Raw genomic sequence first — 19,258 nt, forward strand, 5'->3', positions numbered from 1 at the left:
GTATGAAGCTCTGAAAGGGGCGTGTGCGCGCGCCGTGACTGTACGGTCCTGTCATGACGCATACACCAAAATTATGCTTTATAACTTACTGTCTGCTCACCAATAACTCATGAAAAGCTTCGTACACTGACCAGCATGTCGGACGAAGAGCTTCCGTCTACTTCTCGGGAGGCGCACGCGGAGGCGGAAGAGGTAAAGAGAAAGAGAGAAATAAGTACAGAATGTTTTTGCAGACGGACATGAAAAGCAGGATGCAGAAGTTTCCAGTTCATCTGCGTTTGGGGGGAACGGAACATGGCGGGAAGGCGGAGTTCACTTCACATCTGCAGAGCTTTAGATGTTTATTACTCAGTGTTTCAGAGCATGTTTTTGTGGCTTTGACAGATTTGCATGCGTTCCGCCTGCGGTCGGAGCAGAGTTGCGCCACTCTTCGTGTAGCCACAGACGGAACGCATGCAAATCTGCCTGAACAACATCAACAAACATGCAGACATGCGTAAGTAAACACTCACGTACTCGCTGTTGCTAAGGGCTGAAATGACTGTGGTGTCATTTTGGTTTTATTTCAGCTCAGAAAAGCCTGGGTCAGTGGGAGTATTGATCTTTTGTCACTATAAGCAGTTCAATGCTGGGGCTCAACTTTTAGCTGTCCAAAAGAGTCGTTTTAATAAACAAATTTAAATATTTTATGTTACATGAGTCAGTGTTCACATTGATGTTCATACTGCAGCGTTTATATAAATCGCACGTAATCTTTGCATACATTTGGATTGTTATTTATTGTCATACTGTGGTAATTATGATGCAAGATTTGTAACAAACCCCCCAAAAAGTTATATTAGTAACCATAGCTTTTACTAGTGCAGCTGCTGTTACTAAAATAAAATTGTGGTAACCTATATGCCACCCCTGGCATATACTACTACTACTACTACTACTACTACTACTAATAGTAATTATAATAACATAAGAAATGAAGGGATCTCATAGTAATTTATTTTTAATGAAACAATAATTATAGCAAATGTGGTTACCATGACAATCTGTTGTAACACATGGTTGTTGTAACTTGTTACATTGACTTTATGCTGAAGTTACAGGTAAAGTAAGACTGCAGCTTTGATTAACTGGATAAAAATAGCCAATTTATATTTGTTTTTTGGGGGGGAAAACAATCTGCAGGTTATTAAAATTATTGTAGTAAATGTGAAAGGTTCTAATTTGTCCCCATTACATTATAAATCAAAAACACCTTTTTACATACAGCTGTAAAGCAGTGTATATATTTATATTTATAATTATAGTAAAATATAATAAATAAAAACACATTTATTCCTTTGGACATAGTAACATGATACTGTTCTTCAGTGGTGGCCTGTGATAGGCTGATATTATTGTAAATTAATATTGATCAAACAAATAAATTATTGCAGCTAATATTAATTATTGATGTTTATACACTATCAGTTTATCGATTTTTAATGTTTTTTAAGTCTGCATTTATTTCCAAAATACAGCAAGTAATATTGTGAAATATTTATACTGTGTAAAATAACTGCTTCCTATTTTAATATATTTTAAAATGTCATTTATTCCTGTGATCAAAGCTAAATTTTCAGCATCAGTACTCCAGTCTTCAGTGTCACACGATTTTTCATGAATCATTCTCTTGGAGTAAGTATAATTTTTATTTTTCGGGATAAAGAAGGCATACAAATTAATATTCTTATTTAGCAAGGGTGCTTTAAATTGATCAAAAGTGATGATAAAGATATTTATAATGTTACAAAAGATTTCTATTTCAGATAAATGCTTTTCTTCTGATCTTTCTATTCATCAAGGAACCCTGAACAAATTCTTCTCAACTGTTTTCAACATAATAAATGTTTTTAAGCAGCAAGTCAGAATATTAGAATGATTTCTGAAGGGTCATGTGACTGGAGTAATGCTAAAAATTCAGGTTTCAAATTTAGAAAAAAAAATATATTCAAAATATATTCAAAAAGAAAACAGCTATTTTAAATAGGAAAATATTTCATAATTTTACTGTTTTTTGCTGTACTCAAATCAAATAAATGCAGGCTTGGTGAGCAGAAGAGACTTCTTCTTACTGTCCAAAAACGTTTGACTGGTAGTATAAATTTACTATTAATTGGTAAATTAGCTTCTGTACGTAAACAATATTCGCTTGATATTTATTTAATAGTCCTGATTATTAATGACATAATGTTATAATAATGTCTCCAGTCACAGGTACAATAGCAGGACAAATCTTGCAGCACCATGTGCAGTGACCATTATTTAATAATTTATACACTTTTTCATTATGAAAAATGTAATGTTAACCTGTTGTTCAGTCTCACCTGTTTTCAGATCCTTTAATTTGCGTTTCATTCATAAAAGTTCTTCTTCATCTGTTTTCTTCCCACAAATGGGTTTGGTGACACACTAAAGTGATACTGAAAGGTGACGGGTTTGAGTGGTTACCTCTTATCATGATTGGTTACATATATATGATTGGAGGTCAGATAGTATGCATCTGTTTAAATTAAATATAAAATAGAAGGACTGTCACTGTTTGTAAATGTGTAATACATTTATATCCAATTAATTTTCTGAGCTAAATTTAATGTCCAACAACAAATGCTCAAGTCTGTTGCATGCGCATATGCGCTGGCATCTATTTCAGTTTAATTGCTTGCATTACTAACAATTACAGATAAGGATATATCATAAAATGAAAGTTATGCTTGGAGGAAAACATGGGTCTAACACATTAAACAGCACATGCATCTGTCACGGCATCTGACCTTGAGTAGTTGTTACAATATATATTGTCTGTATGTACTGGTATCTAATATGCCTTTGATTTGTTTCTAGGAAGACCCACCATTTCTTCTGGACCCTCCTCCTAAAGCAGCTGTGAAGGAGAGCTTGGGTGACCCTGAGTATGAAGAAAAAAGAGTGAGTTTTCATTACAGTTTTAATGCACGTGGTTAATGTAGTGCCAACAGGGTTTTAAAGGGGTCATGACATGGATTTTTTTGTTATTTTAATATGTCCCTTGAGGTTTACTCATAATGTTGCTAATGTTTTTTGCACAAAAAAACTAAATATGTGGAAAAATTATTATTTTTAATCCTAATTCTGATCCTCTGTCTAAATCCACCTGTTTTTAAGGAGCGTGTCCTTTAAGGCTTCTCAGTGATCGGCCACAATGATTGGCTAACGTCATTGCATAGGAAATAGTATCAGCGTCCCTTCGCTATTGCATGTGTTTGAGTGTTTGATCAAACATGATAAAAAAAAACCATTGTCATTAGTGTTTGGCGATATGCTCAATTTTCATATCGTCCTATCGTCAGCATGTGAGATTGCCGATACATGATACTATCGTGCTAATTTATTTAACTATCTATGTACTAAATTTCTTATTTGTTTTGTAAGGGCAGTCTTGTTATTGAGCATGTGACTTGAGGTTCCAGTTTACTTTCAGTTTCATTCTCTGCTATCCGCTATCTTCAGTGAGCGGTAAATGTGCGTACATGAATGTAAATTAATTTATCTTTCTTTAACCATCATATTGCGATAATGTTTTTGCTGTATGTCTGATCGTTGTCATCAGTTCATGTTGTAGTTCAGTTCATATAGACCAGCGGTTCCCAATTCCAGTCCTCGCGCCCCACCGCTCTGCACATTTTGCATGTCTCTCTTAGTTAACACACCTGATTCAGATAACCAGCTCATTAGAAGTGAGGTCCGTGCAGGAACTGCGATCCGATTGACATGGTCCCTGCAAAGTGTTCATTGCTCCCTGCTCCCTAAGCGGGGGAAATCTGTTTACTACACTTCGAAACATTCATTCACATATTTGCGCTACGCCACCGCATGTAGCGTCTTCACACACAGATGAAACTTACTAGAGAAGTGTGACATAAGTGCATCTGTAAATAAATGCATTTTAAATTTACGTCTTGCACGCTTTAATGACCTTAAAATGGAACACATACGCTCGCTTCGAACTAATGAATAATGGCGGAATATCCTGTGATGTCCACTTCGTAGGGCAGTAACGTTGGAATAGAACAAACGTCAGAAGCGACGCGTGAAACACACAAAATGTGCAGAGCGGTGGGTCGTGAGGACTGGAATTGGGAACTGCTGATATAGAGTGTGGAGAAGTGATGCACGTGTAATTCACATGCATATGTTTAGCACCATTTTATCGCATCAGAATTTTAATTTTACTAACCACAAACCACATTTTACTACTTCTGCTATCCTTAATGACTGTGCAATGCTGGTAAAATAAAAAAAATGCTTACATTTCCTTAGTTGTTCAAAAAGCAGCTACTGAAAACTAACAAAGAACATTTACATTATCAAAGAGCATCATCAATGACTAGCCTAGCCTAGTCTAGTGTGAGTTGCACTTTAAAAACACTCCTGTTATAATCAGTTAATCTATCTAAACTGTATGATGAATAAATCTCTTACCCATTTTCACTGCACACATCTGCGGCGGGTTACGGCTCCGTCGCGGCCATTCTATGCTTCAAGTTTTGAAGTGTCCTAGAACTGACTCTCCGTGCTGCATCGCAAAAGTTAGGCGCCTTTTTGACGCCTATAATAATAATCGTCTTGCTATTGTCAAAAGCATCAGCAACAGGTGATATTTCTTACTATCGTCGATACACAATACTATCCTATCGTCTATTGGCACAACTCTACAAAGCTTTATGAAAGCATTACTTGCCGTTTGTGATGCAGCTGCAGTCAGATCTAGTAATCGTTCAACATATGTTTCTTTGTAAACTCTCCATGACACTGTGCCTCATTTACAAAACAACATGCTCCGAAGTATGAACAATCCTCTGACACAATCCGGTAAATGCCATTAAAACTAACTATCCACTTGTTCCTGCGCTGGGATCATTCTGATATCTGTACAAAGACGCGAACAAGCTGTTTAAACCAAACGCATTAAAGCTAACTTTCATTCACTCCATTTGTCCAATTGACGACAGACTCAAGCTCGTTGACTGTGTCAGAAAGTGAACATACATCTGTATACTGTATCCAGTGTAGACAAGACAGTGGCAGTGATTGTAATTTCTATTTGCTTTTGACCCTACGTGACACTCGCATTCAATGTATTCAAGTGATCAGCCACTAAGCGACTGAACGCCAATGAGCAGGGCCTATGGTGAGAAGATGACTATTCGTTGATGTCTTGCTCTGGAGGAAGTATTTATGCAAATGTTTGTGCCTGGTTGACGTCACCTTGAGCCTCGGATCCAAACAAGCCATTTTTGAAGTTTGTTAAAATAAATGCTTTGTTTATAATGAGGATGATGAAGACAAAGCTACAAAGACAAAAATGGTGCAATTTTGATTTCTCATGTCATGACCCCTTTAAGAACATTGAGATGTTTGTCAGTGTTAACCACAGGTGAGAATGAGGTTTGCAGAACCAACCCTCAAGACCAAAAAGAGACAAAGGTGAAACCAGCCAGAAGAAGAAATGTTCTAGATTTTATGCAAAATCTGTAGAATACAAATAATGCAAAATCATCCAGTTGATTTTAAAATGTTTCATACAATCAAATATGAAAAATTGTTTTTCCCCCCCAAATCATGCAGATCATAATTTATTTAAAAATCTATGTCTCTCCCTTGACTGTAGAAAACAGACCGTGCAAACAGATTTGAGTTCCTGCTGAAGCAGACTGAGCTGTTCGCTCATTTCATTCAGCCTGCCAGTCAAAAATCCCCCACCTCACCTCTGAAGGTGAAGGTGGGGAGACCCCGAATCAAACAGGATGAGAAACAGAACCTGCTGTCTGTCGGAGAGTGAGTCAGACACACATACACAGAAATGCATGCTCACACATTCAGATGCATGAGGTTAGCAATTATTTCCAAAAGCTGTTGGTCAGACATGTGTCGTCATGGTGATCTGGTTTAATTTATTTCTGGCCCGTCTTTGTGTGTTTCAGTAACCGACATCGTCGAACAGAGCAGGAGGAGGATGAGGAACTCTTATCTGAGAGCAGGAAGGCAGCTAATGTTCTTGTTCGGTTTGAGGAGTCACCATCATGTATGAATCAATGTTTTATCAACAGCCTGTCTGTATCTGCTCATTAATGAGTCTCACACTGTTTTAAATACAAATAGTAATTAATATTGGTAAGTCTGTGATTATTTACTCACTCCCATGTGATTCCAAACCCATATGCTGCTATTTTTCCTTGGAACACAAAACAAAACTTTTGAAAATTTTAATATTGTGCAAGTTGTTTGACATTTAGTTACAAGACAAGCAAGAATTATAGGAGTCAGGTGTTAAATAAAAAAAAGTAAATAATGACGTGATTTTGGGCTGTTCCCTGCACAAAGCTATTATATGACTTCAGAAGACTCAGAATGTAGCACACAAGTAGATTACACTTTTTTTTCTTCTTTTTTTTACTTACATGTACTTACAGTGTATTTACTAAGAAAGTACTGGATAATATAAGGTAACTAAATGGGTTAGGTTAAGTTTAGGGTTAGGTTCAGGGTTAGTACTTAGTTTATTACCCAGTTATTTTAATTACTAAAACAAGCACATACAGTAGTATGTACATGCAAAACAGGACAGCAAAACAGGACTGTAATATAAAGTACTACCCACAAGTAATATGAGCTACTTTATGGCACTTTCATATTTTTTTTTATGACAGAGATTCTTTAAAACATTTAAATTTTGTATTCCATAGGAAAAATAATGGCATGCGGGTTTGAACCCACTTGAAAGTGGAAAGTCCTTAACCGCAGTGTTTCTTGACCAGGGGAACTGGTTATATAGGGTAGCCATGAATTCCTCCTAGAAAATGATATAAATTAATAAAATATTATTTATAACAAACTTAAATTTTTTTATAGTTATTTCAAACTCAAAAATATTTTATCAGGTAGAATCTGTGAATAAAATGTTCTTTAAAATTCTTGCCATTGTTGCAAACAATTGGGGGCCTTGGAGTAAAAGGGTTGAGAAACACTGTTTCTGCAAACAAGTTTCTGCAACACTAACAACCCCAAATAAAATCGCAAAAATAACGATTGTTTCCAAGCACAAAGTCCACAGAGGCCTTGCATCTTTATTAATTTTACATTTTCTCATTTTCTTTGGAATTTTATGGCATGTTTTCTTACTTTATAGCCTCTTTGCGCTTCTGTATGTTTGAAAACAATGGTTATTTTTTTGAAGTTTTGAAATTACACACGGCACCTTTAATAACACACAAGGTGACAACAAAGTGATAAAAAAACTGGGATAAGCTATCCAGAACAACAGACTCATTTTTAACATTTAAAGGGATAGTTCACCCAAAAATGAAAATTACCCCATGGTTTACTCACCCTCAAGCCATTCTAGGTATATGACTTTCTTCTTTCAGACAAATACAATCAGAGTTATATAAAAAATGTACTAGCTCTTCCAAGCTTTATAATGGCAGTGAATAGGTGTTAAGACTTTGAAGTCAACAAAAGTGCATCCATTGATCATAAAAAGTACTCCACACGGCTCCAGGGGGTAAATAAAGGCCTTCTGTAGCAAATCAATGCATTTTGTGAGAAAGATATCCATATTTAAAACTTTATAAACCATAATCTCTAGGTTCTGGAAAGGAAAACCAGTCTCCTCTTAGCTTCTATCAAAATGCTCTGATATTTTTCTTTACAACTACTCATTTTGTACTCTAATTTGTGACTGGTGTTTTGTTTTGCTCTCTCCACTGCACTTCTGCATTCGTCACTGCTGGAACGGTGCTATACTTGACAGTACGACAGTTGACAGAAGCTAGAGATTATGGTTTATAATGCTGTAAATATGGATATTTTCCTTACAAAAATGCATCAATTTGCTTCAGAAGGCCTTTATTAACCCCCGGAGCTGTGGTGAGCACTATTTATGCCATTATAAAGCTTGGAAGAGTCATATACACCTAGGATGGCTTGAGGGTGAGTAAATCATGGGGTGATTTTCATTTTTGGGTAAACTATCCCTTTAAGCACCTCTTCCAGTACTTGATTCCTTGAGATGATTTATTATAGATCATTCCCCTGTGATCAGATGTAATGCTCACTAATTATTCACTTTGGATTCATTGACAGATGTTAAGAATGGAGCTTTGAGAGATTATCAAATCCGAGGCCTAAACTGGATGATTTCTCTGTATGAGAATGGCATCAATGGCATCCTGGCTGATGAGATGGTAAAAACCTAAATCTATTTCTCTTTAATGTTTTAAAAGAGCATGTTCCTAGTGGCAGGTCTACTTGAAAAGCAACTATATGATTTAGTCCTTAGTTGAACGCCTACATTTTCAGAAATAGTCTGAATATGCGTCATTGCAGAACCACACAGATTCATAACAATGAAAACACGGCTCCGGCATCTTTCAGTAAGACTGTGATTTTTCTGGGTCTGTCTGTAGATGTCATAGACTGTGACTCACTGAACTTCTGTGTTCTGATTGGTTCAGGGTCTGGGTAAGACCCTGCAGACAATCGCGTTGCTAGGCTACCTGAAGCACTACAGGAACATTCCCGGTCCCCACATGGTCCTAGTGCCCAAATCTACCCTGCATAACTGGATGAATGAATTCAAGCGCTGGGTGCCCACCCTGAAGGCCGTCTGTCTCATCGGGGATAAAGATGAAAGAGTAAGACTGCTTAAGTTCTTCTGTTTTTCCCTGCTTTACTTTCTACCCACTTTCATCCTACCAGCAGGTCCTTCAAATGCGTGTGTGCATGTTTTTAGGCAGCGTTCATACGTGACGTGATGATGCCCGGTGAATGGGACGTGTGTGTGACATCATACGAGATGGTGATTCGGGAGAAGTCTGTCTTTAAGAAGTTTAACTGGCGCTATCTGGTTATCGACGAAGCCCATCGCATCAAAAATGAGAAATCAAAGGTATCTGAACCAATGATGAGAACCAATTAACGCAAAAGTACTTAAAAAGCAAAGCAATATGTCTTATAACACTTCTGAGATGATTTAATGATCTGATACAGGGGAAAAGACTTCAGAGTCGTCTTTCTTCTCTTTTTCCTTCTTGCTGTCTCTGTCTCTTTTATCTCCGGCTCACAGTTGTCAGAGATTGTGCGTGAGTTTAAGACGACCAATCGTCTGTTGTTGACTGGTACCCCACTGCAGAATAATCTACATGAGCTCTGGTCGCTTTTGAACTTTCTGCTGCCTGATGTGTTCAACTCTGCCAGTGTGAGTCATACTTTTTTAAATATCGCAGCCTGTTTTATCTCCTCCCACACGTTATGTTGCTGGGTCTGTCACAGTTGTGTTGGAAGTTTGTGTGCAAATGTGTTGTGTGTTTGAAGAAGTCTTCACCTTAGATTATAAAACAAAGTTTATAATCAAATCAGCAAAGAGACTGGCTTCAGATCAAATAAATTAATAATTTTATTGAGCTAAGAATGCTGTAAATTGATCAAAAGTGACAGTAAAGACTTTTAGAATATCATGAAAATTCAGTTTGAAATAAATGCTGTTTATTTGAACTGGTTTTCACACAGATAATAAGCCTCACCATTGCTTTTAACTGTGGTGATAATAAGAAGTGTTTCTTGAGTACCAAATCAGCATGAGAATGATTTGTGATGGATCATGTGACACTGAAGACTGGAAAAATGCCATTACTGGAAGAATTACATTTTAAACTGTATTAAATGAGAAAACAATTACTTTAAATTAGTGTACATCACATTGATCATAGTCTAAGAGGCATGACTTTAATTATAACTCGGTGAGAAGCCAACAGTTCCCAAGAGAAAAATTGATTAATAAACGTCCAAAGTAATTTCTTTAAGATTAGTTCACTTCCAGAACCAAAATGTACAGATAATTTACTCACCCCCTTGTCATCCAAGATGTTCATGTCTTTCTTTGTTCAGTCGTAAAGAATTTATGTTTTTTGAGGAAAACAGGAATATTCTCCATATAGTGGACTTCAGCGGTGCCCACGAGTTCCAAAATGCAGTTTAAATGCAGCTTCAAAGGGCTCTAAATGATCCAAGACGAGGTATAAGGGTCTTATCTAACAAAACGATTGGTCATTTTCTTAAATAAATTAATATTTATAGACTTTTTGACCACGAATGCTCATCTGCGATGCTCACTCTGTTCGCACCGGTTTGAGATAGTTGGGGTATGTCGAAAAACTCCCATCTTATGTTCTCTTCCTGCTTTAAAATTGTCCTTAATATTTATTCATTCTTATTTGCTAATAATTAATATTTATACACTGTTTAACCACAAATGCTAGTCTTGTCTAGCTCTGCGATACGCATGCATACTTTGTGTGCTCCGACTGTTGGGGTATGTCGAAAAACTTCTATCTCATTTTCTCTTCCAACAGATGGTGGCGCAGTCTGATGCAGTGGCTGCTCTGGGTACTAAAAACGTTGTTTTTTATTTCTGTTAGTCTCGTCTCGTCGTCTTCAAGCGGTCTCACTTTGTCACAAAATAATCAGTTAAACATTTGGAAACACATCTATGACCTCTTTTGCACAATATCTTACACAATATTTTATAGTATTATGTAAAGTACTTGTATAGTCTGTCTCAGGTTATTTGTATAGTCAACTATTTATAGTATATGTATAGTTAGATTACCGCTTCAGTAAGTTAGCTATGTATAGGTGTAAAAAAATTGCACTTACGTCTAGTGTTGTATGTTATATTTGTGGTCCTACGAGACACGACATTTCGTTCCACTGTATGTCCACACATTTAGCGGAATGACAATAAACAATAAAGCTTGACTCGACTCCAAAATCCTATATCACTGCAAAAGTACCGACCAAGTGTTAAAAAAGTGAATGTGCAAAGAAGATCAAACACCCTTTACAAAAAACAGTGATGTAGGACGATTTTAAAGCGGACAGAGTGCATTTGAGCATCGCAGATGAGCATTCATGGTCAAAAAGTATATAAATATTTAATTATTTAAGGAACTGACAGATCGTTTTGCTAGATAAGACCCTTATTCCTTGACTGGGATCCTTCAGAGCCCTTTGAAGCTGCATTTAAACTGCATTTTGGAAGTTCAAACAGGCACCATTGAAAATTCCTGAAATGTGTTCCTCAAATATTATTTCTTTACGACTGAAGAAAAGAAAGAACATCAAGGGGGTGAGTAAATTATCTGTAGATTTTTGTTTGGAAGTGAACTAATCCTTTAATGAAAACTTAACTTAAAAATGCAAAAAATGGTTCTGTAAAGGTTAGTTTTAGAGGTAGAGGATGAAAAATATAATTAGCTCAGTGTAAAAGTCAATTGATTGTTACTACCATGAAAACATATCTGTGTGTGCTTCTAAAATTTCAGGATTTTGATTCGTGGTTTGACACAAATAACTGTCTGGGTGACCAGAAGCTGGTTGAAAGACTTCATGCAGTGAGTTTCTCTCTTTGGAGGTTATTTTTAACATTGTTCAGCATTGAAGTAGTTTCTGTTGTTGTTGATGATCGGGACACTCAGACTATTGAGTGGTTGTTTTCAGGTTCTGCGTCCATTCCTGCTGCGTCGTATCAAAGCGGAAGTGGAGAAGAGTCTTCCTCCCAAGAAAGAGGTGAAGATTTACCTGGGGCTCAGTAAAATGCAGAGAGAATGGTAAGATCACACAGTCACAATTGAATGAATTAAAGGGATGAAAAATAAAGCTCCCGTTTAGATGTCAGATCATAGAACATTTAGAGGTGGTCAGGGACAGATTGTGACCACATCTGAAAAAGATGTAAATGCTCATGTGCTTTTGTTATTTGCATGAAATGTCTGCAGCTTGCTTTGGGTTAAATTCCTTAATGTTCATGTAAAACAACACCATTTTTTCTTTGTCAAAAACAGCTCTGTTCACTCCACCCCTCTCTTCCATTTTTTATGTATTTGGTGGCGGGTTACCATCAAAAACAAAACTAATCCACTGCGTCCTCAGTCGCTCTGATGTCGTGAGAAAACGAAGACTCTTACGTTCAGTTTTACATCCAACTACAAAACACCTGCATTGCTTACAAGACATTGTTGTCACTACAACAATGTGAATTTTACATCTGATGTCCCCTTTAAGACTGTAAATATCGGCAGATTGCAATGCAAAGTATCTAAAACTTGAGTTGTACAATTTCTTGTCATTCTCATTTTTTTCCATCAGTAAAATATAGTCATTAATTTTTAATGTGACACTGATATCACAAGAACTTGTGTGGTAAAAACCCTTTTAGTTTTACCAAGGGTTGTGTCTTTTTGTTCTGTTCTCATCATGTAAAAAAGACAAAAAAGGGTCTGGGGCTCTTGTCTTCTGGTCAATCAGTTTAATGATCAATATCGCATGAATTATTCTGCAGAACTGGAATAGAAATCTTTTATTTCACTCCACAAATCATCTCTTAAATCTCTCTTCATTTTTCACAGGGAGCGCTTTAAAACTTGCCATATGGTTTGATAAACACTTTGGGTGATTATTTATAGTGTTGTGTGTGCTGCGTACTGGTGAAATGAAAACATACTGTAAACAAACACTGATGCTTATCAGCCAGATTTTTAATAATTTTAATTCATCTCATCAGTGAGTTGTCTGAATGACTACAGTATAAGGCATCCCTGTATAATGAAAGTAGTTTAGGGTCATAACTGCTAACTCATGTGTTTCTTATAAGTCATGACAGATATTTATATAAAAAAATACTTAAAAGCAGAGACCTAAAAAGGATTATGCATGAATAACTGAATGTTTTTTTTTTTCACTGCAAGCAATTTGTCCAACTTGTCCTCTTGAAATGTATCGAAGGAGGTGGATTTGTTTATAAAGTGCTGCGTTGATGGATGTGGTAGTGGTGCTTTAAAGATGAATTTAGTTATGTAACTTCTCAAAGAGGGATAACTTAATTGTCAGCATGCTGGAATCCTCTCTGAGAACATTTTTAAATCTTTTAATGTACCATTGCTAAAAATATTTTAAAATATAGAAAAACATCCTGATTAACTCACTAGTCAACCATTTAATTTAGTTGGCTGTTGGAAAACTAATCAACCATCCTGCCCAGTTGCTATTATAGAGAAGTACTTGGGACTGAAAAAAACTAGATGCAAACAAGCACTAGATGCAAAAATCAATTAAAAAACAATTAGCAGTTATTATTATGTTGGAATAACGTCTAGGTTACGAAGGTAACCCTCGTTCCCTGAAGGAGGGAATGGAGACGTTACATATGGGAACTCGCTTGAGAGTCCAATCATCTCTGAGCCTTATTCAAAAGGCCAATGAAAATTGGCGAGTGGCATTTGCATGCCAAGCCATTCAGGTTTTTGCTGAGGAGCCGGACGAGCCGGCGTCAGCGCGACGCTAGGGTCGTGGCAGGGGATGTAACGTCTTCGTTCCCTCCTTCAGGGAACGAGGGTTACCTTCGTAACCTAGACGTTCCCCTTCAGTCGTTTCACTACGACCTTACATATGGGAACAGACCCTATGGAACAGGCCACGACCCTGACGCCGCTTTACGCACAACCCCACGTGCTGACAGACGGACGTGTCAGCAGATGGAAATTTTAACGTAACCCAGACCCAGAGTTTGCCGAAGGGAACATTCTGGGAAATGGCGCACGGATCCACGTGGGAATGGCGCAGCAAGCCGACACCAGCCGTCCTCCCGCTCACCTGAAGTCTTTATGTTAAGACACGGGAGGATACGGCCTCTACGCGGAGGTTGTAGAACCTAGCGAAGGTATTAGGTGTCGCCCAGCCCGCAGCTCTATAGATATCTGCTAGTGAGGCGCCATGAGCCAACGCATAGGATGAGGCACGAACACCTAAGGGGCATGGCTCTCCCTGATACAAGTAAGACAGGGAGATGGCTTCCACCACCCAATGGGCCAACCTCTGTTTGGAGACAGCATTCCCTTTCTGCTGACCTCCGAAGCAGAGCTGCTCAGTGCGTCTGAAGTGCCGAGTACGGTCTATGTATATGCGCAGAGCACGAACAGGGCACAGAAGCTGGGTCTGCCTCCTCCGGGGGCAGAGCTTGTAGGTTCACCACCTGATCGCGGAAGGGCGTGGTGGGAACCTTGGGCACATAACACATAACAAATCTCCGGGCCCGAACTCAAGGCACGTTTCGCTGACAGAGAAGGCTTGATGGAGGCCAGTGCAGTCAGGAGCGCTGTCTTAAGTGGCAGGAATTTCAGCTCAACTGACGCAAGTGGCTCGAATGGGGCTTCCCGTAGGCCGTGGAGGGCGACGGAGAGATCCCAAGAGGACATTCTTGAGCCCCGGAGGCCAGCTGTGTGCCAGCGCGTCTCTGCCGAGGGAAGCCTCGGTCAGGGAGTAAAAGAACTGGCAGTGGGAGGATTCGGGGGAGGCGAACAGATCTATCCTGGCCAAAATGATTCCAAATCAGCTGGACTGTCTCGGGGTGGATTCGCCATTCTCAAGGGTGGGTGGACTGCCATGAGAGCCGATCCGCTGCACGGTTGAGTTCCCCTGGGATGTGAATGGTACGTAGCGATTTCAGCCACGTTTGACTCCAAAGGAGCAGACGGCGGGCGAGTTGTGACATGCGAGGAGAGCGGAGGCCGCCCTGGCGATTGATATACGCCACAGTCGCAGTGCTGTCGGTACGAACAAGCACGTGCTTCTGGCGCAACGTCGATCGGAAGCGACGAAGGGCTAGAAGCACAGCCAACAACTCGAGGCAATTGATGTGCCACTGCAGTCGAGGTCCTGTCCAGGAGCCCGATGCTGCTTGCCCGTTGCACACAGCACCCCAACCCGTGGTGGAGGCATCCGTGTAGACCACGGTATGTATTTCAGCACTGACTGTGCACGCTCGTTTGTGAGGCGGGCTGTCATGTTGACCGAGTCCAGCTCCACACTGAGAAAAGAGATCCTCTGCACTGGGGAGAGTTTGCTCTTTTCTCGGTTGACCTGAAAGCCCAGATGGCTGAGGTGCCGAAGCACCAGGTCCCTTTGTTCGCACAAGAGGTCTCGCGAGTGAGCTATGAGAAGCCAGTTGTGGAGATAGTTGAGGATGCGAAGGCCCGACTGCCAAAGAGGGGTCAGGGCTGCCTCCGCGACTTTCGTGAAGGAGAGAGGGACAGGCCAAATGGAAGTACTTTGTACTGATAAGCTCGACCTTCGAAGGCAAACCGTAGAAAGGGTCTGTGACGAGGAAGGATCGAGACGTGAAAGTACGCGTCCTTCAGGTCGATGGCTGCAAACCAATCCTGGGGACGAATGCAGGTTAGCATGCGCTTCGTCGTGAGCATCTTGAACGGTAGCCTGAGGAGGGACCTATTCAGAGCTCTGAGATCCAGGATGGGTCTTAACCCACCGCTCTTTTTGGGGACGATGAAGTAGGGACTGTAGAACCCTGACTTCATCTCGGCTGGAGGGACCGGCTCGATTGCTTCCTTCGCCAGTAGGACTGCAATCTCCGCACGCAGGACAGCAATATGCGTGTCCGAATGGACAGAAGTGAGAAGGACGCCTCTGTACCTGGGCGGACGCCTGGCGAACTGAATCGCATAGCCGAGACGTACCGTCCGGGAGGGGCTGGGAAGCTGAAGCCAGGCTCCCAGCCAGGGGAGGCTGGGCCACCGGCAGCGGGATGGTAGCTTTGCGGCGGGGCAGGATGTGTTTGATGGCCTCCGTCTGCTTTTGGACTGCCGAGAACTGCTGGGCGAAGTCCTCAGCCCGGCTGGTGGGGAAGCGTACTGCTCTGGGAGCTCAACGGGGCCACGCTGAGGTGCAGACGGTCACAGGGTTTTGGGGGCCGGCGGCACGTTCTGCACGGTGACTCGTAAGTCCCCCTCGCGAAAGAACGGCGATTTTTCAGCGTGACCATGGTCATGCGTTCGCAATGAACGCATGAACCATCCGTGAACGCTGCCTCAGCATGTTCTCGGCCCAAACATGTGAGGCAGTGTTCATGTCCATCTTGGGAGGTGAGGAAACTGCCACATCCAGTAGCGCACGGCCGGAAAACCATTCTGAAAAGAACGTTTTACACAGCCGTGAGAAATTACTCTTTTAGTCCCGGTCTAAAAGGCTTGTTTTGGCCATGAAAACGGCCGCCCGCAGGATCCCGCTGACGGCTGCCAAAACACTCTTTTAGATAAGCTCTTTTAGATGGGCAGCACGTCAGCGAGTAAAGCAGGAACGCCGTAGTTTTTTGTTGTTGATGTTGTTGTAGGCTCGGGCAGAGAGAGGCTCCGAAGCAAAAATCTGAATGACTGGCTGCATGCCGCCATCTTATATACCTGTATGTACAGGGCGTGGCTTGGCATGCAAATGCCACTCGCCAATTTTCATTGGCCTTTTGAATAAGGCTCAGAGATGATTGGACTCTCAAGCGAGTTACCATATGTAGCGTCGTAGTGAAACGACTGAAGGGGAATGAAAAATCACACACTAACACAGTGTTTGTTTGCTTGATTTACCAGGTACACACGTATCCTGATGAAGGATATTGACATCCTGAACTCTGCTGGAAAGATGGATAAAATGCGGCTTTTGAATATTCTGATGCAGCTGCGGAAATGCTGCAACCATCCATACCTCTTTGACGGGGCAGAACCTGGTCCCCCATACACCACAGATACACACTTAGCTACCAACAGCGGCAAGATGGTTGTACTGGATAAACTCCTGCCTAAAGTGCAAGAGCAAGGTGAGCAGTGTATTTATTAGCGTTTAATTGGTAGATATTTTGTCATGTTTTTAGTTAAAATACAGATTTTTTTTTTCATGTGCAGGATCCAGAGTGTTAATATTCAGCCAAATGACACGTATGTTGGATATTCTGGAAGATTATTGCATGTGGAGAGGGTTCGAGTACTGCAGATTGGATGGCAATACACCTCACGAGGCCAGAGAGGTACACATACTCACACTTAACCACACACATACATACATTAAAGGGATAGTTCACACAAAAATGAAAATTCTGTCATTAATTACTCACCCTCTTGTAGTTCCAAACCCATTAGACCTTTGTTCATCTTCGGAACATAAATTAAGATATTTTTGATAAAATCCAAGATCTTTCTGACTCTGCATAGACAGCAATGCAACTGAGATGTTCAAGGCCCAGAAAGGTATTAAGGACATTGTTAAAATAGTCCATGTGGCATCAGAGGTGCAACCTTAATGCTATAAAGCTACAAGAATATGACTTTACGACTTCCGTGTTAGTGTTTGACACGTTCATGAGAGTACCACGACGTACACTACCAGTCAAAAGTTTCTGAACAGTAAGATTTTTAATGTTAAAAAATTCTCTTCTGCTCACCAAGTCTGCATTTATTTGATCCAAAATACAGGAAAAACAGTAATATTGTGAAATATTTTTACTATTTAAAATAAGCTTTCTATTTGAATATATTTTAAAATGTAATTTATTCCTGTGATCAAAGCTACATTTTCAGCATCATTACTCTAGTCTTCATTGTCACATGATCCTTTAGAAATCATTCTAATATGCTTATTTGCTATTCAAGAAACATTTTTTATTAATGTTCTTATCAGTTTAAAACCGTTGAGTAAATTTTTTCAGGATTCTGATGAAAAGAAAGATCCAAAGTTCAGCATTTATCTGAAATTAAAAGAAATTGTAACATTATACACTATACCATTCAAAAGCTTGGAGTCAGTATAATTTATTATTGGGAAAGAAATTATTTTTTAATACTTTTATTTAGCAAGGATGCTTTAAATTGATCAGAAGTGATGATAAAAACATTTATAATGTTACAAAATATTTTTGTGTGAGATAAATGCTGTTCTTCTGAACTATTTATCCATAAAAAAAACCTGAAAAAAATCTATTTATGTTTATTGAGCAGCAAATCAGAATATTAGAATGATTTCTGAAAGATCATGTGACTGGAGTAATGATGCCAAAAAAATCAGCTTTGAAATCAGGAATAAATTACATTTTAAAATATATTCTAACATAAAACGGTTATTTTAAATAGTAAAAATATTTCAGAATGTTATGTTTTTGCTGTACTTTGGATCAAATAAATGCAGGCTTTGTGAGCAGAAGAGACTTCTGTAAAAAACATAAAAAAATCTTACTGTTCAAAAACTTTTGGCTGGTAGTGTATTTGTGTGGTGCTGCTAAATTTCTTAGTCTTTAATTTTCAGTTAAAGACACATGAGTAGCAAAAAAAAATGGATGAATGAATGAATACTGTAGTAATATTACTACAATATATTTATTTGCTGGTTTGCCATTTCTAATTAAATTAAAAAATATATTTATTAATTTAAGAATCATTATTATTGTATAGCTATATTGAATGGGATCCATAATAGCTATATATAACTAAAAACTATATTGTTTTTTCCTTTTTATAGTAGAGTATTGTCTTTATTCTGCCTGTGATTTTTTTTTTTTTAATTTGATGTTAGCCTGCAAAAGATTTGCTTTTCATCTACCAAAATATGTCTTTCTTTAAACAACTAAAGGTATTGTTTATGCTCTGGTAAAAGAAACCAAAACTGCTCTCGTTAAATCCTGGTTCTCTTCTCTAAATACCAAGAGGAATATAGGAATAATTCACCAGGAGGAAAAAAGGAAATCAACAGGCTTTATAAAATTATGAGACAAGTACAGATACTTCATGTGGAATCTCAGCAGAGTTTATATAAAGACACTGATTAACCAACCTGGTAGTCATGGAAACCGCTGATCAGTTCTGGGGTGAATTTAAACTCTATGGTTACACAGGGATTTTTGTCACACTCATAAGCTAAGAATATTCTTGCAATTATTAGACATTAAAGTGTTAGTTTCTTCTTGTATTAATTTCACATTTGTCTGTTTTTAATGGTTTTAGTGAATTTTAAGTAAATATTGTGTAGAATAAGAATCAGTTTGATTTCAATTATTATGTAAATTTTATTGCATATGTAAATTGGGTACAATACATTTTAATATAGGGACCAATTCTCACTGTTACCTAGTTGCTTATTAGTATGCCTATTATTAACATATTGGCTGTTTTTTAGTACTTACAAAACACTTATGTAACCCTGGACCACAAAACTAGTCATAAGGGTCAATTTTTTGAAACTGAGATTTAAACCACATATGAAAGCTGAATAAATAAGCTTTCCATTAGGATAATATTTAGCCGTGATACAACCATTTAAAAATCTGGAATCTAAGGGTGGAAAAAAGTCAAAA

The 19,258-nt window shown here is 38.9% G+C and overlaps 1 protein-coding gene across 1 annotated transcript in view; it reads left to right on the forward strand.

Annotated features, from left to right (window-relative positions):
* Nucleotides 1-30: 30 nt before the first annotated feature.
* The window catches only part of smarca1 (SNF2 related chromatin remodeling ATPase 1), a 30,671-nt gene continuing 11,443 nt past the window's right edge, over nucleotides 31-19,258 (forward strand). The window contains exons 1-12 of the mRNA XM_073840420.1: nucleotides 31-192; nucleotides 2,881-2,964; nucleotides 5,687-5,853; nucleotides 6,000-6,100; nucleotides 8,161-8,261; nucleotides 8,532-8,711; nucleotides 8,810-8,965; nucleotides 9,143-9,274; nucleotides 11,400-11,468; nucleotides 11,575-11,684; nucleotides 16,509-16,735; nucleotides 16,821-16,942. Of these exons, the coding sequence (XP_073696521.1) occupies nucleotides 136-192; nucleotides 2,881-2,964; nucleotides 5,687-5,853; nucleotides 6,000-6,100; nucleotides 8,161-8,261; nucleotides 8,532-8,711; nucleotides 8,810-8,965; nucleotides 9,143-9,274; nucleotides 11,400-11,468; nucleotides 11,575-11,684; nucleotides 16,509-16,735; nucleotides 16,821-16,942 (1,506 nt within the window). The 5' untranslated portion in view covers nucleotides 31-135. The remainder of the gene's footprint in view (nucleotides 193-2,880; nucleotides 2,965-5,686; nucleotides 5,854-5,999; nucleotides 6,101-8,160; nucleotides 8,262-8,531; nucleotides 8,712-8,809; nucleotides 8,966-9,142; nucleotides 9,275-11,399; nucleotides 11,469-11,574; nucleotides 11,685-16,508; nucleotides 16,736-16,820; nucleotides 16,943-19,258) is intronic.

This window comes from Garra rufa, chromosome 5 (assembly GCF_049309525.1).
Source record: "Garra rufa chromosome 5, GarRuf1.0, whole genome shotgun sequence".
NCBI classification, from domain to species: Eukaryota; Metazoa; Chordata; class Actinopteri; order Cypriniformes; family Cyprinidae; genus Garra; species Garra rufa.